Source organism: Hyaena hyaena, unplaced genomic scaffold (assembly GCF_003009895.1).
Source record: "Hyaena hyaena isolate Hyena2069 unplaced genomic scaffold, ASM300989v1 scaffold_910, whole genome shotgun sequence".
Classification (NCBI taxonomy): domain Eukaryota; kingdom Metazoa; phylum Chordata; class Mammalia; order Carnivora; family Hyaenidae; genus Hyaena; species Hyaena hyaena.
In genome coordinates, this window is record NW_024081547.1 from 329,246 (window position 1) to 356,748 (window position 27,503).

General features: G+C 43.9%; 1 protein-coding gene across 2 annotated transcripts in view; it reads right to left on the reverse strand.

The window, feature by feature from the left end:
• Positions 1-27,503, reverse strand: part of PIEZO2 (piezo type mechanosensitive ion channel component 2) — a 449,780-nt gene that overhangs the window by 68,317 nt on the left and 353,960 nt on the right. For both annotated transcript variants that reach the window (XM_039220835.1, XM_039220834.1), the window contains 11 exons: positions 27,026-27,237; positions 24,867-25,027; positions 15,976-16,152; positions 15,567-15,692; positions 14,013-14,213; positions 13,120-13,324; positions 12,897-12,998; positions 11,615-11,780; positions 7,607-7,850; positions 5,111-5,207; positions 3,352-3,511 (listed from right to left, as the gene is read on the reverse strand). In XM_039220835.1, the coding sequence (XP_039076766.1) occupies positions 3,352-3,511; positions 5,111-5,207; positions 7,607-7,850; positions 11,615-11,780; positions 12,897-12,998; positions 13,120-13,324; positions 14,013-14,213; positions 15,567-15,692; positions 15,976-16,152; positions 24,867-25,027; positions 27,026-27,237 (1,851 nt within the window). The remainder of the gene's footprint in view (positions 1-3,351; positions 3,512-5,110; positions 5,208-7,606; positions 7,851-11,614; positions 11,781-12,896; positions 12,999-13,119; positions 13,325-14,012; positions 14,214-15,566; positions 15,693-15,975; positions 16,153-24,866; positions 25,028-27,025; positions 27,238-27,503) is intronic.

The window sequence follows — 27,503 nt, forward strand, 5'->3', positions numbered from 1 at the left end:
CATCACTGGCATGTTCACACTACTGCCTCTTTGATTCTCTTCTTCCTTCCTTCCAATCCCCCTGCCTTTTCTCACTTTTCAAGCCAACTTTGGTCCTCCTAGATCTATTTCATCAACCCCTCTTAATATCTTCAACTCTGTTCCACTGTCATCTGATCACATTCACTTGGTAAATCCCAAGTCAGCAAGAACCCAGCGGTGTGCCAGCCCCGTGCTGGGCTGTTGTCAGAGGTGCAGGCCAGGCATGACCCGGCATATTGTCTGCTGACTCCTCACATGCCCTCGGAATTCTTCCCTACAGCACCTATTTAAAATCCTTTATACTTTTCTCAAATCTAGAATTCTGTCCAACGCTTTTCACTCCAAGTAAATAACCTAGTTTCCTACTTCCTGGAGAGAACACAAGTCATGAGACAATATAATCTGTTCAGCCGTCTCCCACCTATCCCGCAGATACTCTATCCTGCAGTGACAGTGGGAGAGGTGACATTGTCGCCTATGGTCTGCCTGTGCACAAGTCCCTTCCCATCACTGCAGCCAGAGGGGCCCCATCCTTCCCTTATCGCTCTCTGTCTGCATTCTCAGCCTTCTCATTGCCACCGAGTCCTCCTCATAAGCATGGAAACGTGCTCACATCTTGCTAATCTTAGAGAATGAAAACCTGCACACGCTCATGGTTTTCTATGTCTGCGCATGAGTGTCTCCCAGTCACTGTCCCTAACTAAGCCTTTCCCTTCAATCTCCACTCACCTGTGTTTGGCTCTGATCTCCACATGTTGAGGTCACTAATTTCTGTGTTCAATTTTCAGTCTTGTGTTTGTACATCCTGTCTATTGAACTTCTGCTTTGAGACAGCCTTCCTCAGGCTCCTAGGGCACCATGCTCTCCTACTTTTCCTTTGTTCTTTCTGGATCAGAGTGCTGGTCTTCTCTGCCCATCTTCTAAGTGTGGATGCTCCCCAGGGCCCTCTTCTCATTCACATTCCCTCAAACCACTCACCTGCTCTAATCTCATCTGGGGCATGAGGCCCCTCGAGTCTACTCCCACCTCCAGACCTGTCCACTGGACTTGCTGGACTTGCCAATGGGTTTGGTTTCACAAGCCCACCAACCCAACAACTCCTCGGGTATATGATCAGTGTTTTCCCAAGTCTAGAGCTTCCTGGGGTCTCTACATTTGGGATTGGCACCACCATTTGCTTCAACCAGAATCCTGGGCATATCATTCTCTACCTTCTCCTTTCCAGCTGCACATCCCTTCCTTCCAATCAATTTTCCAATTGTGTTGATTTTACTCTTAAATATCATCCTAGTTTATCCCATTCTGGCCTGAGCCATTGTCTCTCTTCTGGATCAGCAGAGAAGCCACCAAACTGACCCATGGTCCTGTGTACACTCCGTCTGTTCACCATGCCACAAGCAGAGTGAACTATTAAAACACAATTAAAGCCACATGATTCCCTTGCTTCTTATTATCTGTGGGATTACTTCTAAAGCCATAAACATGGTTTATCAGGCCCCTGATAATGGGACATCTCCCTATCTCTCCTGCTTATTTGTTTTTAAACCACAGGGAGCTTCCCAGGGTTTCTTCATGAAAACTTCCCCTGGTAACTTCGCTTGGGCTGGGTTCCCAGCCTTCCTCCTCTAATTCCTATTCATCTCTTGGGCTGCAGCTTAGCATGGAAGGCTGCCTTGGTTCCTGTCCCTTGCAGGTAGTTATGTACCTTTAATATAATTCCCACGGCTTCCTGAATGTCTCCTACCATCACACTAGTCACACAGCACTGTGACTGCCTGTTGATATGTCCTTCTCCCCACAAGCCTGTAAGCTCTGTGAGGGTGGGGCCAAGCATCCACCTCCTTGTAACACAGTAGGCTATGGACAAATCTGTCAATGAATGAATGTCTTTTCTTTGGAAATTCTGTTGTGAATCCAATGGCTGTTAAGACATGGCTTTTCTTGAACAAACACAAGCTGTACTCTGAGCCAAAACCATTGGTTTCTTTAACATGAGGAATATGTTTTCTAAATAACTGTGACAACTTTGGGGAAAAGATACCAGCTTACTATTATGATCTGCATGTCTAAGGGCCAAACGTTTAGGAGAAGGCAAAAGAAAAAAAAAAAGCACAAATCAGCACCAACACCAGCTGGTCTACAAGTAAATAAAATTATGTTAGGATAAAACATCTTGGATGAGCCTCCAAAAAGAAAGGAAAAAGAAAGAAAAAGAAAGAAAAAAGGATAAGATGCTGTGCTCTAATGAAACTGATATCCTGGGTATTAGAAAAAACAATTACAGTGGTAAATTCCAGGGTCAATACTGTGCAGAAAATGAAGTCACTGTTCATCTACATAGTGAGGGCCCAGGGTGTCACAAAGCTCCTCAGAGTAAATGTAGGTCCCCTTCTGAAAATTCTTTCTACGGGGCTCCAAGTTAGTGAACAAAGGCCAGGAATTGATCCCCTATAAATGGTTTCTGAAATACACAGTTTGTTTATCCTGGCAGAGGGAAAAGATAGTCTCTAAGAACACTGGTGGTATGAACAGAAGTGTTTTGGTCTAAAACACAAACCAAAATGATAGGATTCTGGAAATTCCATATGATACAAGCTGATGATTATCAAATTATTTAGCACCATAGATCCGATGGAATCTAGCAAGGCTGGGCAGAGCAGTTTAGGCATTCGCTTTAACATCTAGCTTTCTTCCCCGTCTTTCCCCCTAAACCTACAAGATTGGGGCAAAAACTGGAAGAAGTGTGGAGTCTAAGAAGAAGGTAGTGATGAAACAGTACCAGTGGCCCAGTGACCTCATGTTAAAAGAGAAAATCAGATCGTTGGGGAAAAGAGGTTGAAAGGAAGGAAGGGATGAGGAAAGATGGGTAGTAGGGCTTAGAATGAGTCTGGAGTATCTATCACACGCCTTATCAATCTAAGATCTGAAAAATAATACATAATTGTGCTTTTCGCCATTTTTAGGACATAGAGCCAGAGAGGGGGAATGTGGACTGGTGTCTAGATCAACATGGCCAATCTTAGTGCTCTGCTTGAGGCCAAAATGAGCTACGGCTAGTGAGGTGGTTGTGCCCAGAGAGCTCTAGACGACCAGTCTGTCTTTGACCTTCCGTATAACCCCAGATCTTTGTAAATGTGACTCGGTACCAAAGACTTTCTTGTTACTCTTCTATTTTAGTTTTGCAAGGGCTTGTGCTAAACCCTTCTTGGATTCGTTTCCCTAGAAGGAATTTCTTAACTTTTTGCAGGTTCTACAAGCAGCTCAGACAGCAGCACGGTGCCATATTACTTCCAGACAAGAGAAAACACTTGATTTCATGGCCTGCCCTACCTTGATGCCAGGATCTGTGAAGCTTTTATATCAGCCACGACATGTAGGAAATAGTAACTCATGAAAACTCTTCTCTGCAGCAGGAGGAAGGCGAAACATATGCTATCCCAAATAATTCCTGCTTCACCACTGGGTAGTTTACATGAGGAATCATCATCAGCTGGGGGTCAAAAAGTAGGAAAAAAAACAAAATTAGCATCCCCTTTCATTGTTATTTTATAATATCTGTGGCATAATCAGGCTGGGGAAATCCCACAGGCCTAAGAGCAATATTCTGAGGCATGGACTCCCTTATGGACGGATTTATTTACAAGCAAGGATACACATTTCAACTCCAATATCAACATTGATTCCTAAGATTGACCACAAATAACTCTTAACTGCATAAGGCATAGGCAGGTTTCTTTGCCAAGGGTGGCTCCTGAGTACTTCTCCCTCTCTCAGGGAGAGATCTCTTTCTCACTGAACAAAGGCCATGGAGCTATAATGTCTGTATGTCCCAGTGTCAGAGGCAATGCCCTGATATGAGCACATAAACAAACAGAAAACAAAACGAAAACCCAGGCTATTCTGGGAATGGTAATCTGAGTAGAACCAGAAGATCAGTTAACACAGTACGGTCTATTGGAAAAAGATATCTTCTCCTAAATCAAAACAAATTCCGAGTTTCTCTTCATCCTGGGCAAAGTGTAGCCTGGATTGGAAGCCACAGGGAGAGAGTGCCATGTTCAAGTTGTCTCCATTTTGGGCACCATGGATGACCAAGTGTGGTTTTGTCCTGGGTTCTGGTGCAAGAGGCAGAGGATGGAAATAAAACCTTCTGTCTCTGCTCTGGGAGTCTAACTACAGAGACCCCGGAGATCCTTCCTGTTGTTTTCCTGAGTTCAAAGTTCCCTGAACTTCCTGAGGAGAGAAAAATCTGGAAGTCAGAGGTACTCTGACAACCCAAGAATCTAGCTGCAACCACCACAGGCCTGTGGGCTTCCCTTTCTAATGTAGCTCAAAGAAGTTTGGGGAGTTATTAGAGGCCACGTACAATCCACAAACCTGCCAGGTCTTGTATGTTTCCAGAGGATGACTAAACATGTCTAGAATAGGGGCACTTCATGGTATGGACAATAGATTCATAATCTATTACAGTCCTAGAGCCTCCACCTAGAGGTTGAATTGACCTGTTTTTTTCTCTCTTCTTTATGTGCTTTGGCCCAATTAATTTTTTTTCATTTTATTTACTTTATTAAAAAGAAAATTTTTAGTGTCTATTTTTGAAAGCATGCATGTGCATGCATACGAGTTGCAGAGGGGCAGAGAGAGAGGGAGACCCAGAATCCCAAGCAGGGTCCAGGCTCTGAGCTGTCAGCACAGAGTCCGACTCGGGGCTCAAAGTCACAAGCCATGAGATCATGACCTGAGCTGAACTTGGATGCTTAACCAACTAAGCCACCCAGGCATCCCTCATTTTATTTATTTGAGAGAGAAGGATAGGAGAGAGAGAGAGAGAGAGAGAGAGAGAGAGAGAGAGAGAACAAGTGGTGAGAGGGGCAGACAGAGGGAGTGAAAGAATCTTAGGCAGGCTAAGCATGGAGCCTGGCATGGGGCTCAGTCCTACAACCCTGGGATCATGACCAGAACCGAAATCAAGAGTTGAAAACTCAGTGGAGCCACCCACGCAGCCCTCTGACCTGATTTTAACATTAGAACAATAGAACTGTTCTTCCTTCCCTGACCACCCCCTTCCAAATTTGCTTTTCACACTTACGCATTTTATAGCCTTTGACTGTGCAGGCCAGGCTGAAAGCTTGGATCAGCCAGCAACTATTTTGAACCAATTTTTCAATGTATCCACACGCTCCTATCTGAAAAACAAATGGGAGTGGCAAATTGTGAAACTCTGCACCCAGAAAAAGAGGCTGATGTTTTGTGGTTCCCCATATGTACGAGGGTTCACGAAGTCTCTGTGCTAATAATTCCAGGGGGAACCTGTAGCACCTAAATTTCAGTCACCATGGGGCAAGTACCATAATTTCCCGGGGGGAAAATAAGCCCCATGAGTAAAGGAAGAGTTTTTAGTGTAATGATTTTAGCACTTAGAAGCCCCTGTCTTTTCATAGAGAAAATCTCGGACTACTAAAGGAACAAGCTGAACTCTGCGATATCAAATGAGTGAGCAATGATCCCCAGGACCTTGATTTTGGTCTAGTTACTTTCTCAAAAGATCACACAGATTACACCTATGCTGTTTGATAGAAGATCATCCCAAACATCAGCTGCAGGTGCAGTTCTTAGAATAAGAAAAGAGCATGTGTTTTGAGCCTTTTTTGGCCAATTCACTGCGAAAAAGATTATTCTTTGTTGACTGGCATGTCATTGTCTCATAACAATGATGTATGTTAAGTTCACATCCTGAGGGGGAAGGAGCTTAAAAAAACAGTCATTGCAAGGCAAAACATAAAGGTGATGACTGAATTGTGTGTATTTTTTGGGAACGTGTGACGTAAGAGAATATCATTAGAATTTGCTTCCAAACTGGCAGTTACCCAGTTTGAGTTGTCTTGCACACTGCAACGTGCTTTCCCTGTTACTATATCTGTCCTCCATGGCCATGCTTTCCTTTGGGTTCTCTAGGTTGAGAATCTCCTCCTCTCTTTACCTGGACACCCTTGAATCTGCTTTTCAAGCCTCTGACAGGTTCAAATGGCATCACTTCTAGAAAGTCAGCTCCCAGCTTACTTAAGCAAGGTATGGGTCACTCCTTTTCTTGTTCTGGTTTCCTAAGATGTTGTGATAATTAGCACTAACCGACCATATTGTAATAACTAATAAGAAGGTTCATCTTCCTTTTTAGAGTGTGAGTTCCTTAGGGTAAAACTTGAAGGCAATACTGCATCTAGTTCTTCAAGACAAAAGTAATGTCTGGCAAAGAACAAATCTGCGGTATAGATTTACAGAATGAATGAGTGAATGAATGGACTTTGTAGCTGCACAATTTTCAGGACTCGTTGTAGGAATCAGCTACAGATGGCAACAGATCCCTCACCGTCAGATTGGCTATGAAATGAAATGTTGTTCTGTTGTTGTGTCTCATGCCCTCTCTAAGAACTTTCAGTACTACCCCAAATGTACATAAAGATTGGTGGGGTAAAATTGCTGCATAAAAGTCACTTTTACTATCAACTGGTCTTAGATAAAATTTCCGTGGTCTTAGACAAAGCAAGTGACTTGAATACATATTCATGGCAACCTACACATGACTGTCCAAGACCTCTAAACACAGCAATACATGTGTCAAAAAATTTAAATGCCTTCATATTAAACTTGCCTGGCGAGCTTATCTTTAAGTAGCCGGGAAGGTGAGAAGTAGGTAATTCTCACATCATGCTTCCTCTAATGCACTATCACTACTAGGGAGTAGCAGGCACAAGGATTAGCTTTGATGTAGGGCCAGATACACACGTATTAACTCATTCATCTCGTGAAAGGTTGCCATTTAATTTCACGATATAAGTAAATAACTTAAAAGCTATCCTGTGATCCAACAGATGGAATGCAATCCTAGGATGACTAGTGGGCAGTCTGAGTTACCTACCAGGCCAGGGGATAAGTTGTGCCCTGAAACATAGATATTTAATAGTAGAGCAGCTAAATTTTGCAGAGGAAGGACATGTGTTTTGCTTTCCACCTTGTACTGGCTTAGCTGAGCTCTAGTCAGGACTCTTATGCCCGGAGGTAACTACAAAGTTGTGTTCTCCTGTGTGTTTACATCTCATGAGTACATGAAACATGCATCCAATTGCCTGTTCTGCCTCATTGCCCACCCCACAGTGTTACAGACAACTATGTTCATTTTATTTTGTACTTTCATAATGCTTTCTAGACAAGCCAACATGATATGCCTTTGGAAGAGATTCAGTGACTAATTCAGCTCATGAACGAGCCATTTTATAGCACAAAGTGTGAATGGTGATAGATTATCGCTCAGAAGAAGTGGAATTTTAACTTAAAAATACATTTTAGAATGCAAATACACATCCCCTTGTCATGTGGCCTTGAGATGGTGGAATTGAGCACACAGGATTCTGCTTAATATGGCAAAACGAGAGTAATAAATGGTTCTTTGAATACTGAGTTTGCAGCATCTTATTTGGGGCTTTTAAGAGAGCAGGGTGACTGGCAATTGGGCTTTTAATAACCACGGAACGGATTGTTTACTTTTGTGCTGAAACCACAAATGTGTTATGCAGTGGAAGGCACTTACTGACAATATGTTTTTCATCGTAATCACAAAAACGTTGTATGCAATCAGCCAGTCCCAATAGCGCAGGATGCTCTTGATGGGTTTCAGCAGCAAATCACCCCCGAAGAGCAGGAAATAGAAGCAGGCCACCAAGTAACCCATGCAAAAGATGCTGATCCTGGTTGTCCCCGTGATGAAGATGATTGTGAGGACAAACCAGAAGAGGTAGCTGAAGATGATCACTTTGGACATGTCTAAATACGATCTGGAAAACAAAACCGAACCATCAAAGGACAATGATACAAACAAACAAAAACTTAAGTCAAGAGATTCTACTTTAATGAGGGTAAGAGTTCATATTATCCATTTGACTCTCTATGGAAGCACCTTGCAAGCCAGTCCTACATGCACTGTATTCATCTTTCATTTAACATTGCCTGGTCTATAGGAAATCCTCACTCAGTAAGAGATCAATAGGTAAGTTGTGAAAACACTTATTAGTATCTTGTTTGGGCCAAATTTCCCACAAAGAGCAGCATTTTCTGCCAACTAATGGGGTACTCAAAATTCCTCCCTATCTTCCTATAGAAGGCATGAATAATTATACACCAGAGGAATTCTAAGATACAAATGGCTTCTGAAGCAAGAGAACATGGAAAAATGGATTCCTTTCTTTATTGTTCCATTTTTTAATATTTATTTATTTTTGAGAGACAGAGACAGAGTGCAAGAGGGGGAGGGGCAGTGAGAGAATGAGACACAGAATCCGAAGTAGGCTCCAGGCTCTGAGCTGTCAGCACAGAGCTGACGCAGGGCTCAAACCCAGAAACCGTGGGATTGTGACATGAGCTGAAGTTGGATGCTTAACCAACTGAGCCACCCAGGCACCCCAGAATGGATTCCTTTCAACAAAATAGAAATTAATAGATAAAAAAATCCGTGTTACACCTGCAGGTCTTACTGGAGATGGAAATCTCTCCTTGCAGATGAGAAGTAATTCTCACAATGCACACACGGTCATGGGGAGGCCGGTAGACTCTGTCCAACAGTCTGTCTTTGGATGGCCGTGGGATGGAGTCAAGATTTCTTTTTTGGGAGTCATCTTTCCCTGTGACCTTCCTGATGAAAGATCAGGAAGCATGCAGGTCGCTCAGTGTGCAATAAATGGCAGCTTCTGGGAGCTGAGGAGTGTGGGTCACTACAGCTGAGGGAGGTGGTACCTACAGGCCAAAACCCATCTGTGTTTGCTTAATTAGAGCTCCTTTAACTTGGAGGCTTTGTTTTGATTGTGTCTCTTCCCAGGTAAGGGGAGAAGCACAGCAGAACCAATCGTGGGTCAGTTATTTGAGGAACAAGCTGTTATTTTGTAAGAGTTGATAAGTAATCTCTTGATAAAATCAGGACTCCACTACTCAGCATCATTAGAGAAAGCTGTTCCGAAAGGTACATTGTCAGATAAGCAAAGTTTTGAACTTTACCCTTGGAGGAGTAAAATACTCAATTCTTTAAAATGTTTTCTTGAAATGTTCATCTCAGATCTATTTCACTCTTTACCTTCCTACCCAAAGGAGAATGAATATCATGTCAGTATGTGTCAGTATCCAGGAGCACTGCAGGTAAAATTAGTGATTCAAATGAGATGTACTGTCGTAATGCCCACAGGGTCTTCTGGTGTGTATGTATGCATGCGTGCACACATGTGTGCTCTGGAGTCAGCAGAATCAGACTGTTGGCATCCTGAGTGTGAGTGTGTGTGCACACAGAAACGTGTGTGTTAGTGCACCACGTGCTTTCCGTGGATTTCTCTTCCTTGCCTGCAGTTGCTCCTTCTTGCTCCAGGGGTCCCAGCATCCACTCCCTAGCACTTCACCTGCTTGAGGCTCAGTTATTGTAAGACCAAGCTTGTGAGGATCATATGGAAAATTCTAGTCAAGGTGCTCTGAAGAGGAGCCTTATGGGCCCTGAAGCAGATGAATGAGCCCTGGTGGGGGTTGTGTAATGAGCTTAAGAGGCTGCTTTCCAGAGCTGTTGAGCACGTGCCTTCGGAGAGACTAGGTGGGACTCCGTGCCTCCGACCGCCAAGTGCTTACTAGCCTCCAACTCATGGCTGTAGTATGTGACGGGTTACTCCCTGATGCATACTTGTCGGGCAGTCCTAACTGAGAAACAGAACTAAGAGCTTGAAATAATTCAATCTTGAAACGGTATCACTTTAAAAATCAGTGGTGCACAAAAGTGTTCTTGTTGACACTTTAGGTTTTTCACAAGTGCATCGTAGGGTGGATGTCTTTTTCCCTTTGGGATAGGGAAAAAGATGAGCTGCACTGATTTTTTTCATAGTATCACAGAGAAGAGGTAGGAAGTGGAAGTCCTACCTTATATTAGTGTTTAGTGTAGTACATTATTCCTAGAAGGTCTATAGGTCTACATATAGGTCTACATAGCTTATTTATTTATTTATTATTTATGTTTACTTAATTTTTGTTTTTTGAGGGAGAGAGCATGAGTTGGGGACAGGCAGAGAGAGAGAGAGGGAGAGAGAATCCCAAGCAGGCTCTGTGCTGTCAGTGCAAAGCCTGGCATGGAACTTGAACTCACAGACCATGAGATCATGACCTGAGCCATAATCAAGAGTCAGATGCTTAACTGACTGAGCTACCCAGGCGCCCCTACGTAGCTTATTATTTTAAAGCAAATTCACTTATTGGTTTGTTCAGTACATGCTGAGCTCTTAGGCCGCAGAAGGGCCTCAGCTCCCAGGTACTGGAGCCAGGTTGATTGGGTGCAAATTCTTGCTCAGATTCTTGATCTACAAAATGGCAATAAAATATCTCATAGGTGGTCGTTAGGTTAAGACCAGTTCATCCATGTAAAGCACCAGAAACAGAGCCTGGCACACTGCAAGCGCTCAGTTACTGCCGCTATTAACATTACTATATGCATTATAGGCCAAAGACTATCGGTATGAATGGGGGACAGGCATATACACAAAAGTTAGAAGTGGACATTGCCCTAAGTTGCCTATATCTTAGACTAGGAGTGGAATAGGTTTAGATTCTTCAAGTAATAATCCCATGCCAACACAATACTCCGGGAGTCAGAAGCTGGGGAGCAGATCTCAGGTGAGGAGAGGCACACTGGCTTGTACAAGACTGTTGTCCATGCTGCGCACTGATGCGCAGCCTCTCCCGGGCACTGAGAGCAGAGTTGGAGGGTGGACGCCAGTTAGTGAGGATCAGCAAGTCCCAAGGCGCACAGCTAGTGAGGGGCAAAGAAAATCCTGCCAGCTCGTCAGATCCCCGACCACAGGGGCAGAGCTGGACTGTGAGAGTTGACTTTGGAGGCAGTGGGATGCCTGCCACAAAGTGGCATCAGGCGAAAACTGCTTGAGGGCTTGGGAACTCAGAGAGCACAGGAGGGATGCACAGTGAGAAATTTAGTCAGCTTCAGACACACACTCTGCAGAGGGGGGTGATCAGGTTGCCCAGATCGGCTGCCACCAGACTGCAGCAGGTGATGGAGGGCAAAGGAGGTGCTGCAAGGGGGTGCCACATACCCAAGGAGATGGCACACAAGGGGCGTGCCAGCACAGGACAAGCTGTGGTTCCCATGGTGCCCACTGGCTATGGGGGAACAAGAGAAGGGGAAGAAGGAGAGGGGACAAGGATGAGGAGCAGGGAATGAGGAGGGACAAGGGATGAAGAGGAGTTGGAACAGAAGGTAAAGTTGAGGGACAGTGAGTAAGAGCAGGGGATCTCTACTGGAGCACCAGGAAGCAGTATCATGGGCACCAGTCAGTTCACGTGTGATGAAGTGGAGGGAAACAGGGGACATGTGTGGTTCATGCTGAGGAAAGCAGAGGCAGAACTCAGCCTCCTGACCCCTAAGCCCTCTGCACTTATGAGCTTGGTGTGTACAGGTAGGTACCCAGTTTCCTGAGCATGGTGGAGAGAGAACCGCGAGCGGAGGTACGTCCCCCAAGTGACACGCACGTGCCAAGTGGCTCTGGACCCGCGCAGCTACCCTCACCTGCAGTGAATGAAATCCGGCACGGGGTTATGCTGGCTAAAGGAGGCCGCGTCGAGGTTCATGCAGATCTCCACGTTGTCCCCTGCCATGATTCGCACTGCAGCCTTGTTTTCATCCTCAAAGATCTGCCTTTGCAAGGAGGCACACAGGAGCAGCATGAAGTCATCTGGTAGGACAGAGAGATCACTCAGTCACCTTCTCCTCTTCTGGGTTTCCATGATGTAGGAAATAGCCCTCACCCGGTAGGAGCAGCTCCCCGGCTCCTGAGTGAGTCGCGTTCCCAAAGTTCCCAATTGTGGTTCTCCCTGGATTCCAGTCAAGGGCCAAGTCCCACCTCGCCCACCATGGAAGATGCAAGAGGGGTCACAGGTCACAGGCACATGGGAGTCTGGATTTTGTCTGCACATTGGTGGGTGCGAGTATCAGATGAGAATTACTAGTCTTAGGACTTGCTTCTGGGATGATGCTTATTTGCATGTATCTCCCACCAGAATTTTGAGGAGGCCACTTGAGAACACTTCTCCATCTTTATCTTTTTACTTATGGTAGAGGCAAGGACTTTCAGTTTTCTTCATCCTCTATGGGATCCCCATTGTATTTGGAACCAGACCCTTCCCAGGGTGGACATTGCAATAAAGGCAGGGAGCGCAGGTGAAGATCATGGCCAGTTACAGGCTGGCAGCCTCCGGCACCAAGTGGCTCCATTGTACTTTACGTTCAACCTGAGTGTGCATAGGGAGCATGGTCCCTCTGTAGATGACCCTCTCATCTTAGGCGGGGCTGCTCCAAACTTAGGACCATCAGTCTGCCCTTAGAAGGGCCAGGCGCTACAGCCTGGTTCTAGAGCAACTGCAGTTTGGTTAGCATCTTCCTGGCTTCTACCCCCTCAGCTTTAGCTTTGGTCTGTCTGTGATGGCGGCCTAAAATAACAAGGCCTCACAAAATACAAAGCCTCCCTCTGCAGTCTATCTGCTGGAAGGTGGAGGAGCAGAGGTGTGTGTGTGGGGGTGGGGGATGGGGTGGAGAGTGGGTGTGTGTGGATGGTGGTAAAATCATGGAAGTGGATATGGTATTTCCGATGTTTATTTATTAATTCTGCAAATGTAACAGGGCAAGTAGAAGCCATTAAGGACCTGTGATATTAATGCATCAAGACAAGCTTTTACATGATCACAAAGTGCAGTGGAAGAAGGGGGAGGCACTAATGCATAACACACGAAGAACGATTCGCAAAGAGAAAGCCAAACCCCGGTGCTCTGCGGCCCCAGACTGCAACACTTACAGACGAGAAACACGGGGTTGGGCCGCACGATGAAGTCTGGGAAGTACAGCCACTTTATGATGTTGTCGTTGAAGCTAGCACCCTTGAATCTCCACGGGTAATCTGCAGGGAGGGAAGTGGTAAAGAGCAAAATCAATACGCTTCTTCACTGCCCTTGCCCCAACTGTCCACAACATAAGGGCTGATTACAAGAGCATCAGGCTCCTGGGGAGGGCCCACTCACCCCTGCAAGGAGCCGGAGGGACGCCAATGCAGATGAAATACTGGAAGGTGATGATGCATGCCAGGAAGCAGCAGTACTTGGGCCAAATCTCTGCAATGGCCTTTCTTCTGCGCCGATACAAGACAGCGATCAGCCAGCAGGCGTGAATCATGGCATAGAAATCCATTCGCTGACCGATTACATTAACTGACATTAGGAAACAGGTCTGTGTAAGGATGAAAAGAAGCAAAAAAAAAAAATCGGGTTTACAGGGAAGGGGAGTGGTGTCACCTGTCAGCCCTGGGCAGGTGCCTCAGAGACCTGCATTCCTGAGGGTATGTCTGTCTACACACGTTCACCAAGTCTTGCGTCTTTGGGGTGTCTTTCAGCATGAAGACTGAAATAGCATATCAATCACTGCCAAGGGAAAGACTGACTACATCACTGTTAATAACAACTGCTTCACACTGTGAAGAGAATACAGCTATGATCTCTTCACGTTCCAAATTTGCTCCGTTAAAAGACAGGCACCTACCACAACCCTTTCGGGTGAAGGCAGTTCATTTTGGCTCAAGTTAAACTTTCAGAATAAATGCACAGAACACAAAGATTTGTGATACATTAAAGAAACCAGTTAAAATGACAAAGTGATATTTATGCATCTATTTGTCAGGCTACAGAGATCCAGAGAGGCCAAGTTCACTGTTGCAGAGCATGAAGCAGTGGCCTTGGTCTTAAAAAACTTTCAGCCAGGCCAGGTTAACTCTTCAGGAGAATCTCTTCCTGCTGATCTCAAGAAGACAGTCATCGTAGCATGGAGATGTACAAGTAAGGCCCACTGGCCAAGTGGCCAAAAACAGTGATTGGGATTTTCACAGAAAACAAAACAAAAAAATGTCAGCTAAGAAACTCACCTCCAGACCAAACTTGTAGAAGAAGTAATTTATGAAATATTTGGCACAATTAAGAAGTCCATCATCTAGATGGAGTCTTGTAATGTCATGAAAGATGGTTCTAGACACAGGGGCCGTGAGGTTGTTTCGGCCTCGATAGTATTCCTGATGGCGGTAAATTGTAACCTCAAAGGCCAGAATGGCCAGCATCAGCAGATTATTCTACAAAGCAAGCAAACACAGTTGTGCAAGCCAAACACTTTAGCTTGGTCATCTTAGACAATCCCCACAATATATCATTTTTTTCACATTTGTGGTATCTAGAAGAACAATGCTTTAAAAAATCTCCCCTCTATAAAAGCCCTGGATTTAATGTTCATTTTCCCTATAGTATGGTAATGAGGGGGAGTTATGTGCATTATGCCAATCAGGTGATTCCCATGATCCTAGGATCTAGAATCTCTGGACAGAAGGCTGGTGATGCTCATACCTGTTCCTGGAAAAGTATACTACCCATAGGAAGATGCAGTGACCGGTTGTGTGGTCCAACCTCATTTGCAAGTAAAGGTACAAAGCAGTATAGGGCCATCTGGGAAACATGTTAAGCTGGAGCGGAAATCTTTTAACACCTCGGAAATCTGGCTAGAGAGAGCTGCTAACTGACAACCATGCTACTTATGACAATATAATCATAATCATACCCAAACCGTTAACTTTTATGGAACCTTATGTGTTAGACACTGTTCTGATCACTGTTTTCAAATACCAGCCCCTCTTACCCTTATAATAGATCTTGCTGGTGGATAGCATTTGTATTGCTGCAAATGTCTGTCATAGGAGAAAAAAAGGAAAGCTACACACAAAAACGGGATGCTGTGTACATTGAAAAATTCCCCGTGTTGAGTATAAATGCTTTTTTTTTAAAGTGCTTCTGTCCGTTTGTTAGGAAGACTGCTCAGGTCACCCGTCAAAGTAAAATGGGAAGAGTCTGAAGTATATATTGCTTTCATTATGTCTGTTAGGATTGGTTGCAAAGTTTCTTTCCAAAGATATGTTGTTTAAAATCATATTACCTTTATATATATGTCTTTCATTAAACACAGAGAAACAGAATTCAGAGAGCAAAAATTTCTCATAATTCTACACCTGCTTCTCAGAAATAATCATTATATACAATTTGGTATATTTTCCTCCATATTTTTCTTTGCATCTAGAAGAGACCATATGATTGTATATAGTGTATTGAAATTTGTTTTCTTTAAAAAAAAGTTAATATATTTTGGACATCTTTCAACATCTCACGATATCAATTTGTAATCTTTGAATGGTTATACAATATTCCAAATAATATTAGATTTGTTATACTTTATTCAATTAATCTCAAACTACTTGATCAATTTCTTTTTGGTGCAATGCGACACTGACGGTAATGTTTAGTCATTTGTTTCAAAGGTGATTCCAAATGTTACATAAAAAGGAGAGGTTACTATCAAATGTGATATTAGAGGTCTCAAGGCAAAAGATCTTAGGCATTAACTGTTCAGAGGCACAAGCGAAGTATGACAGAAGCCTTACCCTCAGGTAGACGAGCAGAGGGGAAGATTTCCTCAGGCCAACCCATTCTGTTGGGTCAATAGGAGCGCTGTAGAGTTGCGACTTGTTCAACTGGTGGAGGGGTATATTCGTTTGGTTTTCATTTGGCTGAAGAAAAGAGAATAGGAAGTTAAAAAATAGCTGCACAGATTGGAAGAGTTCAGATTTTTCTCCTTCAGCTGTGAGCAAAGGGACATGAGGGGACAGGAAGGGGAAGATCCAATTAGGAGGAAGATCTTAGCACGAGAAGAGAAGAAGGGTCAGGACATATCCAACATGGCGGAGGTGACTGAAAGGCCAGGCAGAATGTGCTTGGGTGAATGGGTTTCCCAATAACCACCTCACTTCCCTAAGCCCCAGTCACGAAGAGTCCCCTGTCTTTGAGGCTCACCAAGGAACAGTTAACAGAAAAGTTCTCAGGCTTAATGGTTTGCAGCTGGTACAACATTTTGCAGACGATGATCACACACGTCCAGACAGTGCAGACACTTGAAGCCAGACGGCGTAGCTTGGCGTATGGCAGAGCAAAAGCCCAAGAAATCAAAAATACATAGTTGAACAGTGACACCTGAAAACATAAAATCAGAAATGGGGACAAAAATACATAATATAGCATAACATCTACACAATGTGGCCACTTGATTTACTCAGTTCAGCTGAGTGTGACTGAGTTCCTAGTATGTGCAGTGCACTGCCCTGCGTGTGTATGTGTGGGGATATATCATATGGCAGAAAGATACATAACCAGGGTATGTAAATGTAGTGTAGCAGCGGCTCAGCTATAGATGAGAACAGGCTCCTATGAGAATATCCAGAAGGCATCCTTGGCCCAATCTGGAGCTTCTAGAACATTTCCTGGAAGAGCTACTGCCTGAGCTAAGCCTTGAAAGATGCATAAAGCCAGCCAGGCAAGAAAGATGAGAAGTGTATTCCAGGTAAAGGATGTATAAGAAAAGGCAGGAAAGCATGAAGTGGCATGGTAGGGACAGGTGACCACAAACAACTGGAAATTCTAGAATTGAACATAGTGAGCTGCAGCAGCAAATGAGGCTGGAGATGCAGCTGGAAGCTGCACTTTGATGGACCTTTTTAAATTTTTTTAATGTTTTTTTAAAAATTTATTTCTGAGAGAGAGACAGCATGAGCAGGAGAGGGTCAGAGAGAGAGGGAGATACAGAACATGAAGCAGGCTCCAGGCTCTGAGCTAGCTGTTAGCACAGAGCCTGATGCAGCGCTCGAACTCACGAACCATGAGATCATGACCTGAGCTGAAGTCAGACGTTTAACTGACTGAGCCACCCAGGCACCCAGATGGACCCTTTTGAAACCATGCTATGGCATATGAGCCCTTTGTGCAGAAAGTAGAGAGCCAAGACTTCCCAGGGAAAATCTTAAGGAAAGACTTTCTTTGGTTGAAATAAGTACAATTGAAGAATGGAGGTACATCATGGGGTTCAATGAGAGGTCAGGAGACCAGCTTATATGTATTGCCAGGAGAACATGACCAGAGCCTAAACTAGGACAGTGGAGCAGAGATGGGGAGGAGTCACAGATTTGAGATGGGTAGTAAAACTCACTGGAGGTGTTGACTGGTTGGCTTGGAGGTGGTGGCGGTTAGGGTAAAGGAGGAGGCATAAGAATGCCTCCCAGGTTTCTGGCATGGGAGCCAGAGCCTTGAGGAGATGATAGTGCCACTACTGACATATGACCTTGTGGGGGGAGGGGGCAGGTGTAAAGAGGGAAGGCAATGACTTCAGCTTCGGCTTAAACTGCATGTATGTTTACCATGTCCACTCATTTCCAACTGTTCTCCATAGCTAAGGGTTCAATGAACAATATAGAAACACAGCCATCTTACTCCTCCATAGAAAACACTCATGTGATTAAAATAATGATAAAATAATATCTTAATATTATTAAAATAATGTCCTAAGAACATTTAATATTATCGGCATGAAGTAATTAACATTAGCAGCATGCATACAATTGATAAAATTCAACATGAACTAAGGGCTAAGCACACTATGGGCTATAAAAGGCAAGGATACCTGTTTGGCCTATAAAACTAAAGAACAAGAAATGTGGAAACTCCAGGACAGTATTTAATTTTGTAATTTGTTAGCTACTACTTTTCTGCTTAATTATTTGTTGCTACCCAAGGCAAGGGCCCTCTCTGGGAATTAAGGGCTGAAATATCAGGGTAGTAAGAACTGCCTTACAGAATTAATTGAGGAGGAAAGAAATATTGGCCTCTGAATTATACAACACTCACAAACACAATAAATGTTACATTTTAACAAAATATTTTGATTGGCTAAGTGACTCAGCCTCAGTCATCGGCAAGTGTCACATTAACTGGGATATTAAAAAACATTTCTTTCCTCCTCAATTAAATCTGTAAGCCTAGTAAAGTTATTTATGACATTAGGTCTCTTTGTTATTCCTTTTTATTATGTATTTAAGGCACTGAGTATAAAAACAGTACAATGAATTTACATAGACACCTTCATCCTTTGAGTGTTGGAGAAAAAGAAGAAAAGATATATTTTATTAAGTCTTAACTAGGTTCAAAGTACCACATCCTGTGTAGACTCCTGGCCTCAAGAAATATATGAGGCAGTTCAAGCTAAAACTGCATAAACAGCTCAAGACAATACGGTGGAGGGGGTGTCTGTCTGGGCTAATGCTGGCTGTATGGGAACATAGGGCTGATTGGCTAGTCAGGGATCAAGGAAGACTGCTCATGGTCATTCAATCTAAACTGAGGCTAGGGGTACAAATAGAAGTGAGCCAGGCAGAGAAACTGTAAGTTGGGGCCTTCTGGAGAGGGATGGCATAGAGTGGACGTCCTTGTAGCAACAAGCGGCTCACTAGGAGAGGAGTCTGATCAGGATTAGGGTTAGGGTTAGGGTTAGGAATCCACCTAGGTTAGGGTATTTGGGAAAGAAAATGGCAAAGAGCTCTAGGGCCAGATCATGCAGGACCTATATCACATGCTTGTGAGGACAGGAGAGCTGTTGCAGGTTTTCCAGTTGAGGATTAACATGATCATATTTATGCACTGGGGAGATGTTCTGGCTGCCTGATGGAATACACACTGGCAGGAGAAGAGATTGGAACAGGGTTGGACATCTGGTAGAGTAATCTAATAGGAAACTGATGTGGAGATAGGGAGCTCAGGTTTAGACACATTTAGTTGAAGTTGCTTTGGGGACACTCCAGGATGAGGTCATGTCCAGCTGTCCCTTGGAGAAATGGGCCTGGAATTCAAAGACTGGATGGGATGAAGGCATCGATTTATGAGGGCAATTCTTGCATGTAGATAGTGAGTAAACCACAGGAGCATATGAGACCACCCACACGGGGTCTAGAATCAGAAAAGGGGGCTGCAGATGAAACCTACACAAGAGAGGGGTTGGTGGGAAGAGAAGGAGACCATGAATGAGGCAGAAGGGAGGCCAGGGAAGGGTGCTGTTTTGGAAGATGACAAAAGCTCTTCAAGGACAAGGAAATGATTGTCAATATCCGATGTCATGGAGAATCATGAAAATGAGGACTGAACAGCATCTGTGAGGTGGGAAAACAGGGACTTGGAGAAGCACCATACTTTGTTCAATACAATCATGGTTGCCAATGGTTCCATCCTTTCCCTGATGGTAGGAATCTCATGGAATGTACTTAAAAAAAACAAAAACAAAGACAAATCCCTGGACCCTAACCACTATCTGATGAACCAGAATTTGTAGAGAAAGAGTTGATCATCCACGTATCTAACAAGTGTCCAGGTGATTCTTATTAGCAAGCAATTTGGAGAAGTAAGTTTATGCCACATGCCTTCCTCACAAAACATTTTTTCACCAATTGCCATTTTCTCTGAATATACACTTGTAAGGCTTGAGGCCACCGCCTTGAGAGAGGGGTCCCTGAAACCTGTGGTTCTCTGGCCATGTGCTGGCCCAGCTGGCCTCCTCCCTCAGAGCACCTGCAGCTTCGGTGACCACCTTCACAGTGACACACCCCTGCATGACACCCTTCCCTTGCACTCATAGCCTCCTGGAGACCCCTCTAATCTGGCCGTTACTGTGACTTTGGCTTCATTTGCCAGCCTTGACTATTAGACTGCAAGTGGAGACAAGAAATGTATCTTTCATGCCGTTGAGCCAACATCTAGCATAGTATAAGCATTCAGTTTAATTTATTTTAGTTTAAGTACATAACAAAGGCTAAATGAATGGTGAGTGAGAGTTAAAATCATAATGAAACATCAACTGACATCTGGGGAAAATCTCAAGCTTTCAAGGTTGTTGTATTTATTTCCTTCTGTCAGTAAATTTATTGAGCTTCCACAATTGGCCAGCCCCTGGGGTTGCTGCTCGGGGTACTAAAATAAGGCGTGGTCCCTTCCTCAAAGAATAACCTGATCTCTCACAGAGCTTTCTAGGAATATAGTTGCATATACAAAAAGAAGACAATGTTATATATATTTAAAATCTAGGTCCTTCCTAAGTGGCATTGCTCTGGTAAGAGAGGCTGATGTAAAATAAAGGCTTCTGTTGGGGCGCCTGGGTGACTCAGTCGGTTAAGCGTCTCATCCTTGGTTTTGGCTCAGGTCATGATCTCATGGTTCATGATTTTGAGTCCCACATCTGGCTCTGTGCTGACTGCCTAGAGCCTACCTAAGATTCTCTCTCTCCTCTCTCTTTGCCCACCCCCCTGCTCACTCTCTGTGTCCCTGTCTCTCAAAATAAATAAACTTAAAAAAATAAATAAAAGAAAGACCTCTGTAACAAATTCTTTCTCATGGCCTCTTCTTCCTCAGATGCCTATGATAACCTTGGAAAGGTTTAATGTTTGACTCCAAAATGACCTGAGAAATGACCCCGAAAGTTTGTGAAAACAAGTGGCCTTGATGATGACCTTGGATAAGGATGAAGACTTCACTGGGGTTGTTGACTTTGTTCTCATTTTGCCATTTACTGATTAGTAATGTTTGAGAAAGAGTATCTTTTGCACTAATCAAAATTAATAAGCTACAAATGGAAAAGATATGTAGCAAATGTCATTTCTGATGGGCTTCTTTGGTTGAGGACAAACCAAGCTTCAAAGCGGAAGAGTCCCCTGCAGGTATAAATCGGCACCTTGGAGGTGCACAACATTAGGGAGTGCTGTTTGCAGGTGAACACTGCCCCTGGAATTGTGCGACATAATTCCCCTCCTGCCCATCCCCCTCACTATGAGAACCCCCATACACTCACCTCTATTATAATCAGATAAGATTCAGATACATCATAGCCTGGATTGGCATGTGGCTCCTTACAAGAGTCAATGGTTGTCTTTCTTCCCCAACTGTACGCACTATAGAAAGACTTCAGTTGAAGCCTTATGAGGCACTGACTTAGAATGGATAGAAGCAAAACATTCCAAAATGGAAGTGATAGCCAGCAATGTAGACATTTAAAATCAAAATGAAGACTTCATTTAGAGGTCTTTAAAGTGCTCTGAGAGAGTGCAGATGGGTCAAGATGGCGAAGATGACAGGAGGGAGTGGGAAGAACTTTCTTTGTGCGAGGTGCTTCTGTCAGTCCCCCTTATAAGATGATGGGGTGGGAAGGAAGGGATGCTACATTCTCTACCCAAACCCCAAGCGAGCGAGGGGCTCCAAGTAGCGCCACATAGACACGCTGATGTGTGTACTCTGGGGTCTCGACACTGATGTCCAACTTCACCCAGGAAATCCAGCTGCGAGGAATTTGGTGACTAGGCACAGGAGTTGCCTCATGGGCACCCTCGTACACTAGCCTCATGGGGACCCCCATACACCCCTGTGAGTGCTGCCCGTGGATCTGAAGTGTGAGAGAGAGAGAGTGCCCAGAGCTGTTCTAAGTCCTGCTCAGGGACACTGGCTGCATGGGTGATGAGACTCCAATGGAAAGTGTCCGGAAGGAGAGAATGCTGAAAAACCAGGAGGTAGAGGAGCCCCATGAGAGAAAGGGAAGATTTGATCAACTCCAGCCCAGTGTGAGGCCCTTTTACAGAAGCACACCACCAATTCCTGCCTGAGGCTACAGTTCAGCCTGGGAGGCCACGTAACAGAAGCTAGTTCACTGGAAGTGGGGGGAAGGGGGAAGGCAGGGAGGAGAGGGTGTGTGTGAGAAAGAAAGAAGTCACTAGAAAAGGAGTTGCTTCTGGTAAGAGATCAGAGTTTAGGTGTTGGCAAGGATGTGGAGGAAGAGGAACCCTCCTGTACTGCTGGTGGGAATGCAAACTGGTACAGCCACTGTGGAAACCAGTGTGGAAATTCCTCAGAAAGTTGAAAATAGAACTGCTCTAGGAGTCAGCAATTGCACTAGTAGGTATTTACCCAAAGAATACAAAAATACTAATTCAAAGGGATACATGCACCATGGTGTTTATAATAGCATTATCACAGACCAAGTAGCTATCCAATGACAAACTAATGGACACACACACACACACACACACACAGACCAAGTAGCTATCCAATAACTGACAAATGGACACACACACACACACACACACACACACACAGAGATAGAGAGAGAGAGAAAGAGAGAGAGAGAGGGGAATATTACTAAGCCATAAAAAGAATGAAATCTTGCGATTAGCAGTGACATAGATGGAGCTAGAGAGTACTATGCTAAGTGGAATAAGTCAGTCAGAGAAAGATAACTCATATGATTTTACTCGTATGTGGAATTTAAGAAAACACATGAGTAAAGGGGGGAAAAGGAGAAAGAGAGGCAAACCAAGAAACACTTTTAACTACAGAGAACAAACTGACGGTTACCAGAGGGGATGGGGTTGGGGTGGGGGATGGATGAGATAGATGATGGGGATTAAGGAGTGTGCTTGTTGTGAAGAGCACGGGGTGTTGTCTGGAAGGGTTGAATCACTGTATTGTACACCTGAAACTAATATTACATTGTATGCTAACCAACTGGAATTTAAATAAAAACTTAAAAAAAGATAACAAAAACACTCCACCTTCATGGAAAAAAAAAGAGATCAGAGTTTGATTCTTTTCTGTGGCTGGAGAAGTCTAATTAACGAGGTCAGATTCTGTTTGCTACCTGAGGTAACTACAGTACTTTCTATTACCTAGGAATGATCAGAAAGCGTTTAGGATTGAGGGGCATGGAGAAAACTTTCTGCATACAATACATTTTAAACGGACAGTAGAGGTCCAAAATAGAGTGTGTTTTATGATTCCACCCCACATGTTCTGATCCTCGATATTCCGGTGACCTTAATAATCATCAGCAATGAAGGGAGCCAAGAGACCAAAGTCAGTGTGCAGACAGGGGAAACCTTGTGACATTCAAGGCTCATGCAGGAACTCACCCTTAGGGGCCGGAAACCCCTCATGCGGGTGGGGATGACAGTAAGTATAACTGGGCTCATATACTTGGGGGCTGACCATCTCACAAAAAGGGGACTCTGGCAGATGCTAGTAGGAGCAGGGGCAGAATTTCTCTGATCCAGGAGACTCTGAGGTGTTTTAAAGTTATAGGTGAAAGACGTAGAATTAGGAAGGAAAATTCTGGAAGTGTGTACAACGTATGGGTCCTAGAGAAGGAAATGGTCATGTGCTATCAAAGGCTGTTTTCCTAATGGTCTAACAGGGTGAACACATCATGATGCTTTATCTACTTGATAGTCTATTAACAAGGCATTCTTGGGATTCACTGAGATGATTTTAACAAACACATGCCTGGCTTTCATTTAGGATTTGTAAGAAAGTGGTATCATTTGACTCTTTTATTTCTCTGTCTGAGCTCTGTAGGACAGATTTCAGATAGTGGATTCTCTGTGCCCTAGTCACATTAACTTCTTTCATTTAATGCCCCGGTCCATCACAATATTATCTTCTCTGCAACAACTTCTCATGCTATCAGAAGATATCTGTGCATCAGGTTTGGTTAATTCAGAAATAGCCTTTGTGGTTTTTAGGCAAATGCCTTCTCTTGCCCTTCTTCATTGCTCTTTTTTTTAAGTTTATTTTTACTTATTTTGAGAGAGAACTAGAGAGTGAGTGGGGAAGGGGCAGAGAGAGTGGGAGACAGAATCCCAAGCAGGCCCTGAGCTGTCAGCACAGATCCTGATGAGGGGCTCGAACTCCCAACCTGTGAGATCATGACCTGAGCTGAAATTGAGAGTCAGATGCTTTTGAGCCACCTAGGTGCCCCATCATTGCTGTTTTAATACTCTGACCCTCAAATTCTGTCTGAATTGGTAAATTATCTCTGCAGTTAAAGTGCTTAAACTTCTTTTTCTTCGGTGGATACACATAGTAGGCTAGGTTTTAATTCTAATTAATGTGGAGACAGTTACCAGTGAAGCGTATGTCACTTTTCTCTATAAATCTCTCACAGGGAGAGGAGTTTCTGTTTTTATTCTCATCTGGCAGTGATCACAGATCCATTCCAGATGGTTTGTATAAAATGGAGAAAGTTCTAGTTTAGATGGGGGAGCTCAAATTAAGGTTAGTGACCTTAGTGACCTTCTCATGAATATTTTAGGTTTAAGGTGTTGTGGGGTAATACGATATTATTAATTAACTTTTTAAAAATTAGAGGCAGCAGTTCCCTGACTTAATTTTTATAGGGCAAAGACTCTGAATTGTCATTCAAAACTAGTCCGGGCAGATCAGAAATGTGCAGAAATTATCTGCTGAATAGACTGAAAGAGAGCTAATCTCTCCAGAGGACGCATCACAGAATTACTGGCTAAATGATGCCTCTCCACCTTCCAAATGAGAAAACAGAACTGCAATACAATGTTGAAACACCGTGTCTTGTCACAAAACACCCAATAATCAACAGGGTGAACTCTACGGCACATTTTATTAAGTTTGGGAAGCTGAGCTTACGCCTTGGTAACTGGAATACTCTTGTTAAAATAGAATATTCTTGCTTTCTTCAAACAGAGGTTACGGAGAAAGATTTCCACAGGTTCTTCAGAAGAGCAGCCTGCCGTCACACGCTTCCGCTAAAGACTACATGAAAAGAAGTAGCCTTTCTGACATGACCAAGCCACTCAGGAATTAAGCCAGGAGCCTCTTTCTGCCCTGTGATCTTCCCCACTTCTCAGGGCAACTGCGATTTGATTTTCTGTGTGTCCAAGGGTATATGCCATTTTAGAACCCTGACGTTCTAAGGTAGTGGGAATTACGCTTACAACAAAGTCATGGACAGCTAGAAATGGGAAATGTTGACCCACTGGGGTTCTGCTTGGCTGAAGATACAACAAAGGATCACTTGCCTCTTTCACAGAGACCCAGATGATGTATGAGGAAACAATTTTGATGATGTGCAGCTCCAAAATCCACCACATGAACACTTGTAGTTTGTGAAAATACTCCAGGAATTTTAAGAAGAGCACAGTGAGGCGGTCAATCACCAGATGCCATTTGTTTCTTAAATCTGCAAAATAGTAAATTTACCCAAGAGCATAAAAAGTTGTGGTGTTTTCTTTTGCATTATTATTTAAAGCATATCTTATAGCATTCAGATTGCAATGAGAAACTGCAAAATAGCAGTGGTGGATGAATTCTAACATCAAAATCTGGAGGAAGGGTGGTCTAAGAATCCCACATCATGATGACTTTGACACCCTATGCTGAGACTTGGAGGGACAAGGTTTTTCCTTTTTTAACCACCTGTTAATTTAGTGTGAAGAATTTTGACCTTATTTACTTTTAAGGCTGAGATATATCATTCCCTAGTTTCTTGGGAATATTCAGTAACTGAGTGCCCTCTAAATGACATTTTTCTTGCCAGAACCATGTTTCCCTAAGTTCCAGTTTCATTCCCCCCATCGCTTAAAGAGGGCGTGGCTAAAAGCTCACCAGTTGGCCCTGGAGCAGCAAGCCAGGCAGCAAGAGCCTGTTCCTCCTCAAATCTGAGAATGAACATCAGGGGTCTGAATGATCTGGTTCCAGTTCATGAAATGTGGTCAGACTAATTCTAATCATAATTTTAAAGCAAATTAGTCATTTCCCTCTTTCTACCTTGTGCCAAGTAGTAATATTTTGCAGACTGGGGTCATGATTCTGTCTGGAGAGCTGTCCCTGGTCATCTGAATGGAAGTCGGGACAGACACGTTTTGTGGTATCAGCATGTCACCACACATGTAGACAAAAGCTTCCGAGCCCAGACAGATAAAAATCTGAGTGTGCCTAAGTAGCTTCTTCTCATGGCTGGGTGGTTGTAACGGTTATTGTACTTGGTTCAAAAAGTTTAAATAAGGTTTCAGTAGTCGTGAAAAATGGTTATTTATAAAGTGCTCAGATAAGCGTTGATACAAAGATTTCAGTCATAACTGAGCATAATTTAGAGGTGTAGATGGCAGGTGTCTGCCAGAAAAAGTGAAATCCAATTTTTAGTGACATCCTATTCGTGAAGCTCAAAACCTTCATAAAGTAGGACAGTAAATCTTAGTCCTGCGTCCTTGGTCCTACCAAGCTTGGTGCTTCCTCACCCTGAGGAACAACTATTGCTTAGATATGGAAAGGGCAGTTCTGGGAGTCTCTCAGGGTCTTCTTAGGTGAAGGGATAAGGGAGACCAGGTTTTGGGGAGTGCAGCTTTGGTAGGGATCTTCTGCTTTGTGCTTTTTCATTTTCTAATCCCGTAAAGCACAGAGCACCAGCAAAGGCAAGTGCAGCATGTCACCATCATGCCCCAGAGCACCACCCCAAAGGCTACTCAATCTTGGGAGGCTCTAAACAGAGTAAGCGCTCGTCTTCTCTGCTCGCTGTCAGATAAGGCGTCCCGATCACCGGTGGTCCAGTTCTCCGTCATGCCCTATTAAACATTATTTCAAGTCTACGAAGAAAAACGGAAAAAAAGAGCCTAAAGAATAAGGAGGGAGAAACCTTAAATAACAATGGCAAGAAAAACACCTCTAGAAGTTGGCTTGAAATGATAATTATCCCGTCACTCATGTGCTCCACTGGTTCCCAGGTCCTGAAACATTAGGACTGAATTACAAATATGTTCTCAATTACCAGTTCCCTAGAGAAGTCCCAGACTGGCTTTTTTGCGAATGCAGTTGAAAAGGCCCTGTCTAGAACTTTCTGAAATTCTACACAGCTGCCTGCCTCTGCTGCTGGTAGGAAATGTCCTGCTCAGGTTTTGTACTGGATAGAGGTTAGAGCCACGCCTCTCTGGTTCTGGCCAGGATCACCTCTGGCAGATCAGTAGTTGGTAACCAGCCACCTGTTCTCTTCTTCTAAATCAGAATCACACAGAAATGATGGGAAAAAACTGGAACTGGAATGTGGTAACAATAGCAAACAAAGACGGCACCCCAATTTGTATTTCAGACTGGTTCAAATATATATCCATCTGGAACATGTCAGTTTCATTCACTATATCTGTCAGCCAGGATTCTGAGCAGCTACTGGTAGAGGGCGGGTTACCTGATGTCTCTTCCTCCTCCTCTTCCTCCTCCTCCTCCTCCTCTTCTTCCTCCTCCTCCTCTTCGCTGTCTTTCCCAAGCTCAGCCTTTTCAGGGCATCCCTCTGGTCTGTCCTCCCCAGACTCAGTCAGCCTCTTCAAGTCTGGCTTCTCCAGGCTGGCGGTCAGATTCATCATGGCAAGGTCTGGAAGGCTTCCTTCAGGGTGGGCCAGTCTGTTGGCAGAGAATAGCCGAATCAGGAGAGGAAAGAGCTCCGGGAGAGATTTGAGTGAGGGGCAAGTAAAAGGAGGATAAACAAAAATGAAAATCAGTGCATGTACACAGGCCTTGCAATGTGGGGTTGTTAGCATCTGGTCGCTTTTTTCTTTTTTTTTTTTTTTTTTTTTTAAGCTCTTTCTGAAAACAAACTGTAAACTCAGCTAGGTCTTGTTAGCTTTTCCAATTCAGGTTCTAGTGATTAGTCAGTAATGAGAGCTATT